Raw genomic sequence first — 18,519 nt, forward strand, 5'->3', positions numbered from 1 at the left:
CCTTAGAATAGAGGTACTTCAGTGAGTGATCACCTTTTACTGTCAGCCAGCACCTTTTTGCCCCTTAAGGCAGGGGTAGTCAACCTGTGGTCCTCCAGATGTCCATGGACTACAGTTCCCATGCATCTGCTGGCAGGGGCTCATGGGAATTGTAGTCCATGGACATCTGGAGGACCACAGGTTGACTACCCCTGCCTTAAGGGACTGAGATGCTAACAGAATGAAGTAGTCCGTTTCTGAATAAAGGAGACTGTTCTCCTGTGGACTGTTTGGTATGTGCTTCCCCCTCCCCTGTGTAATAATTCCTTGTAACTTAAATCACACATCTGGGGAAGAGGTTGTCTGATGCAGGGATCCTCAAGTTCCTGGACACTTTTGGAATTTTGAGAGAAGGTTGTGGGAACTGCCACAAAGTGACGGCCATGGGAAGCAATGACTAAATTTGGAAAGGTCCTGAGCCCCCAGCATCATCCTATAATGTGTTTACAAAAAGGCACTCCTTGCAGAACAAGACTTGATGCCTCCTGTAGTCTCCCGAAGCACCTCCAGCTGCATTGAGATGGCTGGACGTGCCAGGCTGGGCACTGTGCTGCCCACAAGGAACTCCTTGGGGACCTGATGTACTTGTTTTCCAGTGGCTATGACGTTTTTTTCCTTAGGGGAAACAGTAAACGGGGTGATTCTCTTTCATGCACACACTCACTGAAATGGTACCTCATCATGCCTTTGCTGTAACACAACTTGATTCTATTGCATCCATGCCATGGGTCCTCAAGTAAAACAAAAACAGTACAGGAGAACACAAAAGCAATATAGCAAAGCAAAAGAAAGTATGAATTGTGTGGCCAAGATATGAATCTGTGTCTTTAGGAGCACGATGAAGAAAGGGTAAGTGAAAAGTCTCTTTATTATGTTAACAAATCTTCATCCTAAGCAAAATGAATCGAGAGGAAATAATCCTTAGACAAGCATTCCTCCTTTAAGCAATGCTGACAGCTGACTTAAGCGATCAATTTGAGGTACTGCTGCCTGTTAGTGCATCAGTCCTCTGAATTGAGCAAGAAAAGTTAAAGCAGCCATTTTGAGCTTGGCTTCTTCCTAGAGCTGTTTTCTATGCCTCGTAGGCTTTGCTGCTGAGAAAATCCCTTGGAAACAATAATTCATCAGAACCTTGTTCAGCTTTCAGCATTGGTTAAAGGAGACATCCTCGTCCACGGATTATTGGATTCATTTTGTTTAGGATTAAGATTTGTTTGCATAATAAAGAGACTTTTCACTTACCCTTTCTTCATCGTGCTCCAAAAGACAGATTCATATCTTGGCCACACGATTCATTGTTTCTTTTGCTTTGCGTCAAGTGCCAAGGATCCGGACAAAACTGTCCCCCAAGTCATGCGCATTCCAAATATCTTGTGTGTCAGATTTTATTTATTGTAAGCTTTCCTTGGGTGGAAAGGCTATAGATATATAATAACGAAGGAGCTTCTTGCTGCTTTGAGAAGGGCTATCCAGCATCAAAATTAGGTCTTTGTCAGCCAGGCCTGACTAAACCTACTGCTCTACATTGTTGCTGGCTCTTGACAGCAGCATGTTTCCTAACATACATCTTCAAGAACGCATATATAGAAGTAATACTGAACTGCTGTGTGCTTGGCTGACTTCAATGCAGGGATTTCAGGCAGAGTTTTTTGCAGCCGTCGGTATTCCTTATTGCTTGGGATCCTCTCTGCCCCCTTTGTGGAGGATTGGAGAAACAGCGGGCTGGGAAAAAACTCTGTTCAGAAATCGCCCAGTAAAGCAGAACGATACAAAGCAAAAGGCACCTCACAGAATACTATGGAAGAACAAACTGTTCTTAATCAGTTCTGTTTCTTGGTCACTATGTTAGCACATAATGCTGGCAGTCTTCCAAGTGCTAACTGAGCCCAGTATGCACGTCATCCACTGGATAAATTGATTCTTGGGAGGAGAACCTTATGCCTGATCAGAAATTCAAGGGGAAGGGGGGGGGGGGAAATGGAAAGGCTCTTTGTGTTATTTGTCACCGAAGTTGACGGTACAAATACGCTGCATTTTAAAATTAAGCCATTCTTTTTACTTAGAATACTCAATAGTGGTGTTAGAATACTCATTAGAGCTCCCCCTCACTGGCAGTCTTCAAGCAAAGGTTGGATACACACTTTTCTTGGATGCTTTAGGATGCTTAGGGCTGATCCTGCGTTGAGCAGGGGGTTGGACTAGATGGCCTGTATGGCCCCTTCCAACTCTATGATTCTATGATTCTATGTTCTCCAGAAAGAACGCTGAGAGTTATGTACAATAAGAGCAACATAAAGCTGACATTATTTTTAAGAAGGTTACAGTAGTCAATCATGCCAATAAAACAATTCAGCGAAAACCATCACGAAAACCAGCTCAACACCCAAAGGAATTAAGTTGCCTCATACTGTCCCTCTTTCGCAGGTGATGATTGGAATGTCCCTGCTCTCTGGAGACCCCTGCTTCAAAACGTGAGTTGTTTGGATGAGCTCTTATGCTAAAAAAATTATTTAAAGGAGCCAGGATTGTCATACCTCTGACTGGGTCTCTTACTTCTGTATCTGTATGCATGGTAAAGTTGGGTTTATCACATAATTGGAGGTTACATTCCTACACTGCTACAGCAGCCCATGCAGTTAGTTTTTAACTGTCTCAAACCCAATTGCCTGTTTTGCTTTCATAAAACAAGGTTCCCATCTGGTACTGCTTGGAACTCCCATGAGAGTTTCCCAGGGGCTCCCTGGCCTATATCTTGCCTGAATGGACTTGGCTACAAGCTATTATCTGAATTCCCATGAAAGCAGGAACCAGCAACTTCCATTGACCTAAGGGTAGCATTCTCACATGGTTGCCTTGCTTGGGGAAGGGGGCGGAGCCTGGAACCTACTCCAGCCTCAAACCACTTCCTTTTTATCCCCCCTCTCCTCAGTCCTCCTTGGGCGTATCAGGGAGGTGAGTCCTCCTGACATCACTTCTGGCTTGGTTCTGGGGCTCCTCAAAGCCTGAAAAATATTTCAGGGGCTCCTCCACGATTAAAAGGCTGAAAAAGGCTGCCTTAGTGGGTTAAAGGAAAGATGGGGGAAAAGATGCTTTTTAAAATTCATTTTCATATGCAAAAAACACACGTCTTTTCCAGGAGGATCAAATAGATCAAGCTATTTGCCACCCTGCATGCTCAAAGTGGCAAAATGGCCATCCATTGTCTTTTCCTACCCATTTTATATATTACTAGATTCAAAGCCCGTTTGTGAGAACAGGCTTTGAAAGCCCCCCCCCCCCCCCCGCCGTGGCCGCCCAGCAGACACATAGAGGTGCCATTGCCCCCGGGTGCGGTGTTTCTGGGCCCGGGGGGAAGGCCTACTTCCCCCCCGCCCCCCCCCCGGCAGCGGAGTGGCCTTCCCCTCGGGCCTAGAATCACACCCGGGGCCTCCAAGGTTCCCTTCAGTACCTCTTTCCTCCATTGTAACAAATCAACCCAGTGTGAATGTTTCCTCACGTGAAAAATCTGTTTTTAATATGACTCTTTCTGTTTTTTGCTTCTGTAGGCCTCCATCCACAGCCAAATCTATCACCATCCCGGGTCAGGACTCCACCCTGCAGTTGACCTGTAAAGGTGAAGGAACAAGCAGCAGCAGCACGCCTGTCACAATCGGCTCTGTCTGTCAGAACAAGTCCAGGCCCCCTGTCCTTGGGTCAGGTATGCCTTCTAAAGTGCATCAGCTGAACTTCTGCCACATCGCGCATGGACTCCAGGCTACAAGTGCTTGTGTCAAACCTCTCGAGCTCTCTACCAGTGATCTTGGTCTTCAGCTCCCTTTTTTTAAGTACCAGTTACCTTTTTCCATTCCTGACTTGTACCCTATTGTTATCTAGGCTTGGAACAGCTTCCATGCCCGTTAGGCCACCTGCTTCTCTTATTATCTCTCTTCAATGCTTGGTTCTTCCAAATAAATAGTTTTCTAAACCAGCCTAGGCCCAAACAGGAGGCTATTTCAGCAATAGATTACTTGCTTCCCATGCATCTCGGTCTCAATCCTTAGCTAGAGGTTCTCTAGCATTCTCTGCCTCATACCTTGGAGAGCATTTGCCACAGTGTAGACCAGGGGTGGCTAGCCTGCAGCTCTCCACATGCTGTCAGGGGCTCCTGGGAATTGTAGCCTATGGACATCCGGAGAGCCTTAGTTCAGCCATCCCTGATGTAAACCAGTGATCAGGTTTGATGGAAGGCAGCTTCCTGTATTTCTGCTCCTAGGAAAACAATTCCGTCTGCATATCCAAAAACAGAACTGAGTGGTATCGACGTGAACATGCAATATATTGTCAGCAGACAGAACCTAATGCACCCATTTTTTTTAATGGAGGTTTCTTTCACACATTCCCCACAGGCTTGTCTGAGACCCATCCTGCGATGGTTCGAATATCCATTGGTGCAGCATCCTTATCCGCTGGTCCAGAGGTCTTAAGCAAGCAGCTTTCCAAAGCTTGCTCAGCAGTCACTCTAGGTCAGGGGTAGTCAAACTGCGACCCTCCAGATGTCCATGGACTACAATTCCCATGAGCCCCCTGCCAGCAAATGCTGGCAGGGGGCTCATGGGAATTGTAGTCCATGGACATCTGGAGGGCCGCAGTTTGACTACCCCTGCTCTAGGTGTTTGCTGTGGCTTCATTCCAAGCTCCTGGAACCTTTAAGATAGCAACATCTCTGCTTTGCCACCCCCCCAAAAGCTGTTGGTTTTCCCAGAAGTACTTTGTGTCCTAGCTTTTTAAAAATTATTTGTACCTCAGCTTTCTCCCCAGCGGAGACCCAAAAACAGCTTCCAACATTGTCCTCTCCTTTCAACCTTGTCCTCCTCCCCAACAACACCCCTGTAAGGTAGGTTAGCCTGAGATTGACTGGCCCAAGATCACCTAACAAGCTTCCATGACTGAGTGGGATTTCCAGCCTGGCCTCCCAGATCCCAGCCTTAATACTCCACCAAACCACTAAACCCCACCAACACCACACATCTTGTCAGCCGGATTGGCTTGTCTTGTACAATCCGTAACATGCATCATGTGCTGATGTTCCATAATGCAGCCCCATTGGGTTGCTTGGAAGGAAAAGGCTCTGCATACAGCAGGGGAGCAAAGACTAATAAACCCAAATCCTTTCTTTGCAATGTGTCAAGCAAGCGCTGGTGCGTCCAGATAGACTTTAGGTTTTAAAATTGAATCCTCCGCAGAGAAAAGACTCTGCAGTGAGAGTCTTGTTCATTCAGCATTCAGCTGATCAGAGGACAGTCAGGAGGAATCTATTGATGCAGAAAGTTGCCTGGCTACTTCCTCTGCTTAACAAGCGAGGAGAAGCCAAATGGTGAAGGTGGTAACGAGAGAAAACTCCAGTTTGACTGTAACCGAGTGTGGTTGATTTCCGCAGCTCTTTCTTCAAAAAATAAAAAGATGCAGAAAGCTACACTTTAGTATTAGAAGATTTCTTTTGCCGCAGATGGTTTTTCTCTCACTCCTTCCAGTGTCGGGTTTGCTACTGCAGAGACAATATTGCCTATAAATAGTACAGCTTCAGGGCCCCTGGGCAGCTGTAGCTGAGATCTCTTACATCCTCCCAACTGTAAGAATTACATAGCCATGTTTTGCCGGCAGCACTTCTGACTTGCTTTCTTTTGCTTACAAGGTGTACCAGAGGGACCGGACCAGAACTTGTCCAGTCCAGAGGAGGTGTTCCACTCAGGGCATTCGCGGAACTCCAGTTATGCCAGCCAGCAATCCAAGATCTCTGGTAACTGCTGATCAAGCAAAGTAGTGAACTCCCAAATGAAGTCCTGGCAGTTTAACCAAATGTTAACAAAGAAGAAAAAGAATCTACACGAGTATTGTTTTAATCCGGAGACTCATTTTGGCACCTTGACCTGGTTGATACATATTGATGTATGATGTATGATGTAAAGAGACCAAATTTTTTTTCAGAAATTGAATTTATTGTACGGCAAGTGTCGGTCCTTTTTCTTCTTTTTTGATCAAGCAAAGCAGGGCAGGGCTTGGGCATAGTATGCGCCAAGGAAACCTTAAGGATGCTGTCTGCACAGATCGATTCTGAGCACATTTTCTGCAGTTTTGGAATTGCAGAGTACTTTGATAAGAGCAGATGTGACTGTTGGCACACCACGAAGGCATTGTAGACAGTTAGTGCAAAATGCTGCAGCAGGATTGCAGATGGTAGCTAATTAGCAAGATCGCCTCTCGCCAGTTCAAGAAGAATTTCCGTTGCTCCCTGGCAAGTGTGGGCTATGACTTTTAACACTTCAGAAGCATGCCTAAGAGTTTTGCAGAGGCCTTTTCCTAGAAAGGCCCTCCTTCCGAGGGGAGGTGTTTGATTAGCAAGGAGATGGTCCACTCTATAGTGACACCTTGACTGCACAACTCCCTGCCTACAGCAGTGGGTAGGATGTTAAGTCTGCTCAGCTCCCAAGTTAAGGCCTTTCTTTTTCTTAATTCACTGTTGTTTTTGTCGGTTTCCTAGGTGGCAGGTTTGAGGATGCTAGCTTTGAAGTTTTCAAGGTTGCTGTTTCATAAGTTTTCAAGATCTTTTGTTTCATATGATTTCCTTTCTATTGTTTTGAACTGGAGGCAGTTTCCAAAACCTTTTTATTTGTTATTAATTAGAATAAAGCCTGAGTTTGTCCAGGCCATTCTGTTTTTCCAGCCTCCACAGAGCTCAAGACAGCTTATGAGATTCTCCCCTCTTGCTTTTCACCTTGTGAAGTAATAGTTCAGGCCAAGAGAGAGAGCGACTGGCTAGAAGTAAACTGGAGAGCTTTATGGCAGAGTTGGAATTTGAACCCAGTACTCCATGGTTGCAGCTAGGGTTCTTGGGAATTCCTGGAGATTTGGGGTTGGAGCCTGGAGAAGGACACTCAGCAGAGCTGTGAATCCACCCTAATTATCCTTCAGAGAAATTTATCTCTGTGGTCTGGAGATCAGTTGTAATTCATGGACTAGACCAGGCCCCACCTGGAGATGGGCATCTCTAGTTGTAGCCCACAAGGTTGGCTGTAGCTTTACATTTGGAAGAGGAAGTTCAGTATGTATCTTCTGTTCTGAGGCTTTGTGTGCCAGGAGCTACAACTTTTCCATTTAAACATGCTTGGAAGTAAGTTGCATGCAGATCCTGCTGCTTTGTGGCAGTGAAGTGCAGCAGCAGACTGTCCATAATGTACACTGCATCTGTTCACAGGCTACAGCACCGAGCACTCGCGGTCCTCCAGCATGTCCGACCTGACCCACCGCCGGAATACCTCCACCAGCAGCAGCGCCTCTGGAGGGCTCAGCATGACGGTTGAGTGCCCCGAGGGCGAACGAGAGCACAAGCTGGAGAAGCCCCCTCGCCCACCAAGGCCAAACCTCCTCTTGGATAGATCATCCAGGTGAGTTTCAGCTGGTGCAATGGGAGAAAAAGACCTCTTGTGTCTTATGAGGACATAAGAAGATCCCAGCTGTAGCAGACCAGTGGCCTATCTAATCCAGCATCCGGACTCATACTTGTAATCTGATGAGCCAACAACAGGGCCTCCCCCCATGTTGCCTCCTAGCATTGGCATTCAGAGGATTCCTGCCACTTAATGTGAATGCTCACTTCCTTCACATGGCTCTTCTGCACGCAAAACTATCTCGTATCACAGTTTTCTCTCCAGCTCAATCTCATCTGCTTTCCCAGCTCAGTTGCCCAAGGTCTTTTTCACTGGAGATGTGAGGGACTGGTCTCTTGTTTGTACACCATGAAACTTTGCCATTGAGCTGTGTCTCTGCTTTTTTACGAGACTGGCTTTGAAATATGTAGGCAAATGGACAAAGCTTAAACTCTGCATAGTACATATGCCTCGTGACTGTAATGTTATTTATTTATTTCTATTTCTAATCCGCCACTCCTGGCAATGCCAGCTTGTGGCAGCTTACAACAGTTTAAAAATACAATACTATACAGAGGATGAAATATTATGTATGTCATTGTCAGATCTTGACCCTCATATTACCTACAAGGTACCCATTTGCTTTAGTTGCAAGAAAAATCAGGGACAGCTTTGTCAAACAAATTATTTTACTTGTCCAGGTATAGATTCAAGTGGGTAGCCATGTTGTTCTGAAATAGCACAACAAAAATGGAATCCAAGAGCACCTTTAAGACATACCTTTTGTGTTTCTCAAACAAAATGGAACAAGGATCATGAGAGTACAGGTATACAAAAAAGGTAAATTAGTGGCAGATCAGTAAACTTTGCCACAGTATCCAAATTATGCCATATTATGCCATATTAAAACATCTAATCGGTCCTTTTGAGTTCAGTGGTAGTTCACAAAAACATTAGAGAAAAAAAACTGTCCATATAAGTAATTACTGATAGATACTTTCCAACTTGTTAAAAGAAATAATTAAAAGAGACTAGTTGCTTGCCCCCTCCATCTCTACTCAAGCATAGAAGAATCCCTGCAAGCGACAAGCTGTGCTGGCAAGTTATTTTGTCCTGAGACCAGAGAGTTAGATTTGAAATTACATTACATATTACTAACATCACATTACAGACTGGATATGGTCCCTGCAAGGTGTTCAGAGACAGATCTGGGAGTTAAAAGCAACACTGTACCATTTACTATTAGCCCTTTGTAGCCGAAATTAAAACATTCTGCCACCGAGAGTGGGCTTGTTTCATCTTTCTGTCCTTCCTTCCATTGTCAGGAGGAAAAAGGATTCTGTGGAAAGTCATCCCACGTGGGTGGACGACACCAGGATTGATGCCGATGCCATAGTGGAGAAAATCATGCAGAGTCAAGACTTTACAGATGTCAGCAACACGGAAGGTGAGGCTTCTAGCAGTTGTCCGGAAAATGGAGCTGCTCTCTGTCCCTTGAGGACTCCCAGGTTCAGGTCCTGTAGATCAGTGCTCTATATCCCAACTGCATGAAATTCAGCTGCAGGATCCAGGCAGCATCCTGAGAGCAACATCTCCCACGTGCACCCTTTATGATCTGGGACTCTTTCCAGAGGTACAAATGATGTACAATTAGGTTCCTCCTTGGTTTGAAAGCAACCTTAGAAGAAGAAGAAGAGTTGGTTTTTATACCCAGCTTTTTACTGCCCAAAGGAGTCTCAAAGCGGCTTACAATCGCCTTTCTTTCCTTCTGTGAGAGCAGCACAATCAGGGCTGTGACTATCCCAAGGTCACCCAGCTGGCTGAATGTGAAGGAGTGGGAAATCAAACCGGCTCTCCAGATTAGAAGCTGCCACTTTTGAACACTACACCACACTAGTTCGTTGGGTGGGGGGGGGAGGTGTTTAACCCTTGGCTCTTAAATGTTTCTGCCATCCTTCTGGAGGGACAACTAACTGGCACCTGTAGGCTGTATCTGTCTTTGTCTCATCTATTTGGTTGGTAGCCACTGCTGAAGAGGCACTTTAGGCAACCAGCACAACCACCGCCATTATGGAAACCGCTTCCCCTGTTTGTAGTATTTATGTGGCCACTTGTAGGGATAAATTTATGGTGGTTATGTAGGTGATGGTAGACCCCCAAATTCAACCTCTGTGGACATGTTTCTCTCTCTGAAGTGGGAGGCATGTCCAGTTTCTATGTATGACAGTATCCATCTAGTAGATTCCAGTCCTGTCTTACTACTAACCAATCAAGTATCACATTTCCTCCTTCATCTTTTCTCCCTGGTACTCTGTTATCTATTTTGGGGGGGCATTTACTTTGTTTGACTGGTAGTTTCTGAAAGATAGTTTCTGAGACCCAGCTTGGTGTAGTGGTTAAGAGCGCCAACTTTAACCTGGCGAGCCGAGTTTGATTCTCCGCTCCTCCACATGCAGCCAGCTGGGTGACCTTGGGTTCACCACAGCACTGATAAAGCTGTTCTGGCTAAGCAGGGCTCTCCCAGCCCCATTTACCTCACAGGGGAGAGGAAAGGGAAGGCGATTGTAAGCCACTTTGAGACTCCTTCTGGTAGATCAAGATAGAGCATTTGTCTGTCTGGAGCTGTGGAAAAGAGCGAGATTGGCATGGTGGGACAAGAGGCAAAGCCGAACTTTGAGAAACCTGTAAAAAAAACCAATTCATATACAATCATGGACGATGGATCTTCACACCATTGGTCGGTTTTGGTTTAATTTCTGTGAAAGAACACTTGCATAATTTAATGGTTGGGGGTCACCACAACAAGAGGAACTGTATTAAAGGGTCACGGCATTAGGAAGGTTGAGAACCATTATGGTAGAGAAAGGCGGCATGTGAGAACCAACTCCTCTTCTTCTTCTGAAATGTGCCAGTGGTGGCTAGAAGCAACGCTGTTCATTTTTTGTGTCCATGCAAGATTAAGTGAGACTTGTTCTCCACCCTCTGCACAGTGTCAGATTGTCTGGGGGGAGCCTCCCAGGGGATGGTCATCCTGTGGTTTTGTTCCTCAATTTTCCTCTCCTGTTTCCTGACAGATAGCAACCTGAGGCTCTTTGTGAGCAGAGATGGCACGACGACGCTGAGCGGGATTCAGCTTGCAAACAGGTACCGGCCAATGACTTTCCAAGTGTGAGTTTGGGCTGTTTCCATAGTGAGGATGTGCCCACTGTTACTCTGTGTGACAGAGTTATGCCAGCCAGGAGCTTTGGGTGTTCTAGGGAAGGAGACTTGGACAATACATGGGAAAGATTGAGGAGGAGGAAGGAGATGAGGGATGAAAGTTCTGCAGCAGCAGAAGTCTGCAGGCCTCTGGCTCTTTTGCTCAGCGTAATAAGCCCTGCTGCCCCTTCCCCCTGCACTGCAGTGCTGGCCGCTTTGGCCACAAACGGCTGCTTCGGCGGCTGAAGCGCGCAACCCTAACACACGCCGTACAATACATAATACTCTGTATAATCAGATCGTTTCTAGCATGGTAACACCTTCCTGCTCTCCCAGGAAAAAGAATGACATTCTATTAAAGCAATGTTTGTTTGTTTTCCTCCTCCTCCTCCTCTCTTCTCCCCCCTGTCCCTCCCCAAAATCTTTCTGATGGTGGCTTTCAGACAAGGTTAGTTATTTTTAACAGGTTAGTTCAGTCTCAATTTTAGTGCTTAGCTGATGCTCTTCAGGGTGGGAGCCTCAAGCATAAAATGATTGTCGTCTTCTCCCCACTCCCCCCCCCCTTTTTTTAATTCCTCACGCAGGGTGTCATCTGGAGTTTACGAGCCAGTGGTAATCGAAACCCATTAAATGTGAAAAAGCCAGGGTAGACCTGCTGGAAACGGTCACCTCCGCAACCACAGTCACGTTGGGTGCCAACTGCTCGTCTGCGACTTTCTTCTCTTCACACAACATTCCAGGCAGGGCTCCGGAGGTCTCTTCCCTGCCACGTGCACTGCTGATCCGCTCCCAGAACAGAACACTCCGGAAGGTGCACTTTGCTCAAGGCCACCTCGTGTCTCCCCAACCTCCAGTGTCCAGGAACCTCCAGCAATTTCCTGCTGATTCCAAGGCGGAGGAGAATTCCTCATCACTCCATCCCAGATCCCCATTCTGGAAGCTGCATCCTGGCACGGGATCTCCTTCGCCACCGCCTGTGTAAATCGTTGGGTTATGCCACTGTGAACACTTTGGTTTTTTTTTCTTTCAAAAACTGCCGAAGTTTGGGAGAGAAAAAAAAATTGCTAATGGAGTGCTGCGTTCAGGGGAGAGACAGAAATTCAGGCGCATTTCAGATTTTTTTCCTCAAACAGGCTTCTGCAAACTGAGGGTCACTTCCCTGCGTGGTGACTGCTCAAGTGTATTCTGAAGGCCCAAAGATGATCCATTCATAGGAAATGGCGTTTTGTTTTACAAAAGTGCATTTCAAAAGTAACTAGGTTGGGTTTTTTTTTCTCCTTAGAGACACCGATGATGAGTGCTCAGCGCCTGCTAGCATTCCCAGCGGCCATCTCGCAGAAATCCCCCTTCTACTGCAGGGCATGGAGGGGGGGACATCTTTCCTTGGTTTCTCTTACAGGGAGCACTTTAAAAAGATTCCAAACAAACCCCAGAAAGGCCCTCCGAAGGGCCAGTTTCCAAAGTGGAATCTCTGCTCTTGGCCCCTCAAACAGCCACCACGGCATGCTGGTGGGAGTGGCTAGGATTAGTATGGGGTGGGGGTGGGGAAGGACACACCATAATGATTCTGCCGACTCACTTCAGGCGAGTGGAAAAGCTTTTTTAAAGGTGCCTTCCAGATTAGGAAAGAGCAGCAGGGACAGGTTAGCTTTTCCGGACCACATGACAGCTGGTACAGCTTTTCCTGATCTAGAACAGAACGGAGTTCACTTTCCCACCTCGGTAGGGTTTGGTAGGGGGCTTGGGGCACCCCTCGCTTTGCCATATCCATGATGGAGATGCTTTAAAACATGCCTCAACCTGACTAGGCATTTGTGAAGTGTGTGAATTCCTATCTTATCTCGATGGACCAAGTTAGGCCTGATCCACACATGCAACGGAACGAGGCAATGGAGTCTTGAGCTAGCAGGAGGGGCTGGTACTCGTCCCTTTAAGAAAAGAAAGAAGTGTTCACTCACATTGGAAAGCAAAGTCATTCTGCTTGTTGAAAGAACAGCATCAGGGCGCAAAGTTCTAGCCCAGGGGTAGTCAAACTGCGGCCCTCCAGATGTCCATGGACTACAATTCCCAGAAGCCCCTGCCAGCGAATGCTGGCAGGGGCTCCTGGGAATTGTAGTCCATGGACGTCTGGAGGGCCGCAGTTTGACTACCCCTGTTCTAGCCCATCTTGCTCCTGTTGGGCTAGTCTACTTGCAGGGAATACGTTCTATAGTGCGGCTTAACATACAATCTTCCTCCTGCAGCCCAAATTGTGACCAGGCTCCTTTACAACCTCTTTCCACTGTATGTGACACCCCCTCCCCCAGCATTTAGTGTCAGAAAGAAAGATAAAAGCTTAATTGTGTCCTCCTCCTCCTCCTCCCACTTTACCACTTGTGTTTTCCCCCCTATAAGCTTAGTCCTTGAGCTCCCTTGGCAGTGCTGCGGTATAGCAGAGAAAAACACAACCGCGGGGAATGGGGGGAGGCCAGTCGTTTCTGGACTAATCTCCTCCCATCCGCTTCGGATCTCTTGGCAGCTAGATACCCAGGCAGAGATCGAAGGGGTGTTCTGCCTCGAGTGAGCCTTAGGCAGGACTCCACAACCAACCGTCCTTGCAGTGCTTCCTTTCCCAGCCACCCCCTTTTTTCGCTGTTGTGTGCGACTGATGCATTTGCCGCACTTGTGGGGGCACCCAGCAAACCACAGTTGGCAGAGCATTCTGTTGATGCATGTGCACATAAAGCACCTGTGTACCTCTCCCCATGTTTGTGCACACTTCTTCCCCTGCAGTAGGAATAGTGTTGAGGGGTGATCTGAACCCCCCTCCCCCAAGTTAACGAGACCTCTGTGGGTGGTTGTTGTTGTTTTTTTTTCTCAAGAACTAATGATTGACTGTTCTGTAACGGGCATGTTTGTGGGTGGACAGCCACAGAAGGAATTTAGTTGGGTGACCAGGAATCAGAAGAGAAAGCCACCACGTTGCCATAGCTACTAATGGGCCAGGCTTCTGTGTTCCAAAAAGAGGGAGTACTTGGCCGTTTCCGTGGGAAGCAGCTATTGCCGTTTGCAACATGCTGTCTGCTGCTTACTGTGGGTTGCCTTCGGGGGGGCGGGGATGCTGTTCAGGCGCTGGGCTGGAGATAACAAGCATGCAATCCAGGTGTGGCCTAGGTGAGCCGCCCCGCTCCCCTTCCCCACAATGCAGCTTCCTCCCTACTTGGCTCTTGAGCCTGGTGCTCTGGAGAATGGACTAATGCAGGGGTAGTCAAACTGCGGCCCTCCAGATGTCCATGGACTACAATTCCCAGGAGCCCCCTGCCAGCATTCGCTGGCAGGGGCTCCTGGGAATTGTAGTCCATGGACATCTGGAGGGCCGCAGTTTGACTACCCCTGGACTAATGCCTCTCTCCCCTTCCTTGGCAAAGGAGTTTAGTTTAAGTCATATCACTGCAACAATCTCCCAATGAATGCCAAGCTTTAGTATTTAGCAATGGGAGGTATGCAAGCCTGGATGATGTTACGTTTTTTGTCTAGGGGGGGGAAAGATCATAAGATTGTAACTGTGGCTCTTGGTCCTTGATCTCAATCAAGCCAGGTTGGTCTACTGATAGGAAGCCATAGAGATGCTTCCTTGGCATAGAGCTTTTGATTCAGGCAAAGGGGCGGAATTATTGCCTTCAGTTACCAAAGCACTGCAAAACCCAGGCAGGACCCTGAAATCTGGGTCTGGAGGGATGGCTTCCGGCAGTCATTGGCCTTGCCTTTGCATGAGGAAGATCTGTAGGGAGAGGCCCGTAGTGAGGGAGAATAGCTAGAACTGAGGGCCTCCAAAATGTGAGCAACCAAGAAGGACCCATTGCCAATTTAGGAACCAGAAATCCATGTTTGGGAATCTAGATTAAGGGCACTGTGGTTCACTTGTGTCGAGAGCGCTAAACTTGATTACTGGCCTTCCCTCCGCCCCGGTGAGCAGCAGAGTTGGCTGATGGCGTGTCCTTATGGCGATGTACAAGCGGAGCCAGGTCACCTTGATTTGTGCACATGGTGACAGTCAAGCCGCTGTTCCACTGTTCTTCTTAGGCCTCATGTACATGCTGCTGCCTGATCAGCTCTTTGAAAACTAGGGCAAGTGTCAGCATGGTAATGATACCGTCCAGGTGAGCAAGGAATGAAGGACTACCTAGAACTTAGCAGCTCAGTCTGTCGGCCCAGCTCTGCGTGGACTGGCCCTGAGAAAAACGACGGGCTGTTTCAGTGTTTGTAAGGTTCACTTTACATCCCCAAGCGCATTGCCAGTGACCCCGTGGGGTTTCTTAGGCTTTCTCTTCCAGCCCTTGGTGAGTTGCCCGCTTCTCAAATTCCTTAGCAAAATAGAGTTGTGCCCATGAAAGCAGACAGAGTGATCCAAGGAGTCATTTATTCTGCCTCTCGAGACAACCTGTACACTCGGTAAGAACCAAGAGTGCGCTGGAAGGAGGTTCATGGTTCCATTTTGGAATTCCATCTCTGGCTTTTGCAGCTGTGGCCCACCAGTCAAGTCTGTGAGGGTAGAGCTGGGAGCTTTTTTTTTTTTTTAAATCTTAACAATTCTGCTTCCTCAAACGTTCACTTTGCAAGCACTTTCTCTTGGCATGATCGATGTCTTCTTCCTAGTTGACTTAGAGATACCGTTTGGGAACACTGAGGAGGGGTTTGTGGGTTTTGTTGTTGTTGTTTTGGTCCTTAATTACTGAAATTCTCAAACCACTGGTTTTGTTGTTTGGATCTCTTTTCCTCTTCTCTTTTTTGTTTCGTCTTGAAGATTTATCGAATTTTGTTTAAAACCCAGCAGGCTGGTGTTTTGTGGCTTTTTAAAAAAATTGTTGTTTCAGTGCATTTTTTTTTTAATTGCTACTTTGGGGCGAGGAGATACTTCCTTTAATTGTTTCCAAATCCAGGCGTTTGCAAGAGCAGCTCCCCCCCCCCCCCATTTGCCATAACCCCAATTGAATTTGTAGCCCTTTGGTCTTGAGAGAGAAGCTGCAGGGTCAAAGTTGATAAAGGACGGAGAGAAGCCAGAGCTGGTTTCTGCTTCCTCCGCCGCTAGTGCCAAAGGAGATAAATTGGGCTCAGTTCCCTGTCCTCCATCATAAGTGTTGGAAAAGGAGATTTTCGGCATACTGTACAGGAGGAACAGCGTTACAGTGTTCCAAATTATAAATGGATGAATCGGTGCTTAATGAATCATGCAAATCCTCCGCCCGGTTGAGGACAGAGATGGACTCAGCCAAGAGTTTGAAGATGACGCCATGTTGAAACGAGAAAGGCAGGTGGGGTATGTGTGTGAATTTTTCCACGCATCTGGCTCTTTAAGGGTACAGGTGGTGCAGCAGGCATATTTGATGTCCATGCTGACAAAAGTGAATGGATTTCAGAAGAAGACATGGTTGGTCCCTCTTCAGAGCAGCTGAGACTCTGAGAAATGTTTCATTAAGATATCGAATTACCTTTTACCCAAAAATGATTTCATGATGTTTTACCCCCCCCCCCATTAAAAAGAAAATTTGTGGACCGTGCAGCTGAGCTGCCCCCACACGGCGAACCTCTGGGAGGCCCCGCATCAGGTACACTTTGCATTAGGTGCACCCCTCCTGGAGAGGGGGCACAGCGGGAGGGCCGACCCCTCCCTCTCACCGTCCCTCCCTCATTGCTTGAGCTGCTAAATGGATCCATTGTTCCAGTTCAGATTAGCGAAAGGAAATGGCTGCCCTGCCGCTTTATTTCAGCCCTGTGGACGGGGCTGGGCTCTTGGGTGACTGTTCTGTGAGCTCTTCGCCTGGTAGCGAGAGTTCTGGGGTCTGCAGTCCTCCTTGTCCCAAGGGCCTTCATCTGCAGAGTCCTAGTGGTGCCGCGCCCTCTCCAGTGCTAACCATTTCCGCTCTGGCTTGGCTAATAAGGGGCAAGCTCTCTTTTCATTTATTTTTTTAGAAAAGGAACTTGGAATTTAAAGAGGAGAGTGTCCCAATTCTTTACCTTGCTTCAAGAAATAATGTTTGCTAGTTTTGTTTTCTAAGCCCATATTTTTGAGAGGGTAAAAAAGCGAGAGAGAGAGAGAGAAAGAAAAAAAACAGATCGTCTTTATTTTCTTGATAAAGTTATTGAAGCTGAGATGGGACGCTCACTCGGTTTTATATTCAGATAATTCTATAGCCAGAGAAAGTGTCGATATTTTTTGGACAAGGAAATGGGACTATGCAAATTTGAAAGGCAAATGGCTTGAAGAGTTAGTTTTAATGCTTTCTAAACTTTGAAATCTAAAAGCAGACTAAAAGTAAAATCTAAAGGCATTTTTGTTGTCTAATGCAAGTATAGAAGATGTTAGTTCCGCAGTTGTTTTTGATGATTGTTCAAAAAGTTTTGTGGGGGCTGGAGGGGAATTAATGTTTCTTTTCTTTCTTTTTTTTTTAAATCATGGTTTTTAACTTACTCCTCTAGTGTTTCTGTTCTTTTACAACGGAATGCTGTGCCGTCTTTTGATTCAACTGATCGTGTTTGTATTCTGTTACCTGGTTCCTAATGTAGAGAAAAAAACAGATATAAAGAGGAAATCACTATAATGTCAAATATCATTACGGTTTTGGGGGAAATAAAGGGGATTTTTTTGGGGTACTTCACCTCCAATCTGTCTTGGTTTGCTTTTTTTATTGTCTTTACTGTCTGAGCTGCATTGTAATCTGAAGTTTAAGAGCAAATGATCCTAAAATAAACCTTCAAACATAAACATAGACCTTCAAACTTTAAAAAGTTGGACAGCTAAAAAGATTGGCTCTGTATGTCTAAGATTCCGTTTTGAAGTGTACGGTTGACTACAGTGTAAATGTAGAATTTCCTTTATCTGTAATTCATAGCAATTGTCATCAGCATCTTCTTCTCCTCTCTTATACTATCAGGAAAATAAACCAGCTAATATTGGGGAGTTATTCAACTGAGATAACATCTCTACTAGTCTGTGGAGCAACTGGAACAATGGGAGCAGGTGAAAAGAAGAGTTGTTTTTTTGCAAAAATTGACTGGCTCAAGGTCACCCAGCTGGCTGCCTGTGAAGGAGTAGTGGGGGGTCAAATCCAGTTCTACAAATTAGAGGCTGCCACTGTTAACCACTACACCAATCTTGCTCTCTTCTCTATATATGAAGAATATTTGGTGCTTATATTCCATTTTTCTCTACCCGAAGGAGTCTCAAAGTGGCTTACATTCTCCTTCCCTTTCCTCTCTCCACAACAGACACCCTGTGAGGGAGGTGGGGCTGAAAAAGCCCTGATATTACTGCTCAGCAGAACAGCTTTATCAGTGCTGTGGTGAGCCCAAGGTCACCCATCTGGTTGGAATCAAACCTGGTTTGCCAGATTAGAAGTCCGCGCTGCTAACCACTACACCAAGCAGGCTTCGCAAAAGTGTGTGTAAGTTTTTAGAGCCTTGCTTGGGTTGCAGAGATGGAACTTCGCCTGCATTTTCTCACCAATCTTGCCAACATCCTTCCCAGGTAGCTCACTAACACAACTGCCCCTTTGCAGTCGTATCATTATACTCAGTGATAAATAAGGGGCTGAGAACAGGGCCTTGCCTAGGGATACCTGGTGAACCTATGAACAATTTATTTTACTGCATTGAGGATCCAGAGTGGTGGTTCAAACCTGGGTCTCCACCCTAGTCCAGGCTCAACCAGGGTTTCATGATGGCTCTGGAAGGGTTTCTCCAAGTGGGAATTTATTAATTTTTAATACATTTTAAACATTTAAAGATTTATCCGTAATATGATCATATATGGTCATGTCAACCTGCCCCCCTCCCAAAATGACCAGTGATGGGGATGGGAAGGGGAGCAGCCTGGATGGGCCTGTACACAGCTATGTTTCCC

General features: G+C 46.5%; 1 protein-coding gene across 2 annotated transcripts in view; it reads left to right on the top strand.

The window, feature by feature from the left end:
* Positions 1–13,913, top strand: part of EEIG1 (estrogen-induced osteoclastogenesis regulator 1) — a 74,807-nt gene extending 60,894 nt beyond the window's left edge. For both annotated transcript variants that reach the window (XM_077305387.1, XM_077305388.1), the window contains 7 exons: positions 2,464–2,510; positions 3,585–3,736; positions 5,711–5,815; positions 7,271–7,460; positions 8,768–8,889; positions 10,517–10,586; positions 11,225–13,913. In XM_077305387.1, the coding sequence (XP_077161502.1) occupies positions 2,464–2,510; positions 3,585–3,736; positions 5,711–5,815; positions 7,271–7,460; positions 8,768–8,889; positions 10,517–10,586; positions 11,225–11,270 (732 nt within the window). In that variant the 3' untranslated portion in view covers positions 11,271–13,913. The remainder of the gene's footprint in view (positions 1–2,463; positions 2,511–3,584; positions 3,737–5,710; positions 5,816–7,270; positions 7,461–8,767; positions 8,890–10,516; positions 10,587–11,224) is intronic.
* The last annotated feature ends 4,606 nt before the right edge of the window (positions 13,914–18,519 follow it).

This window comes from Paroedura picta, chromosome 12 (genome assembly GCF_049243985.1).
Source record: "Paroedura picta isolate Pp20150507F chromosome 12, Ppicta_v3.0, whole genome shotgun sequence".
Taxonomy (NCBI): domain Eukaryota; kingdom Metazoa; phylum Chordata; class Lepidosauria; order Squamata; family Gekkonidae; genus Paroedura; species Paroedura picta.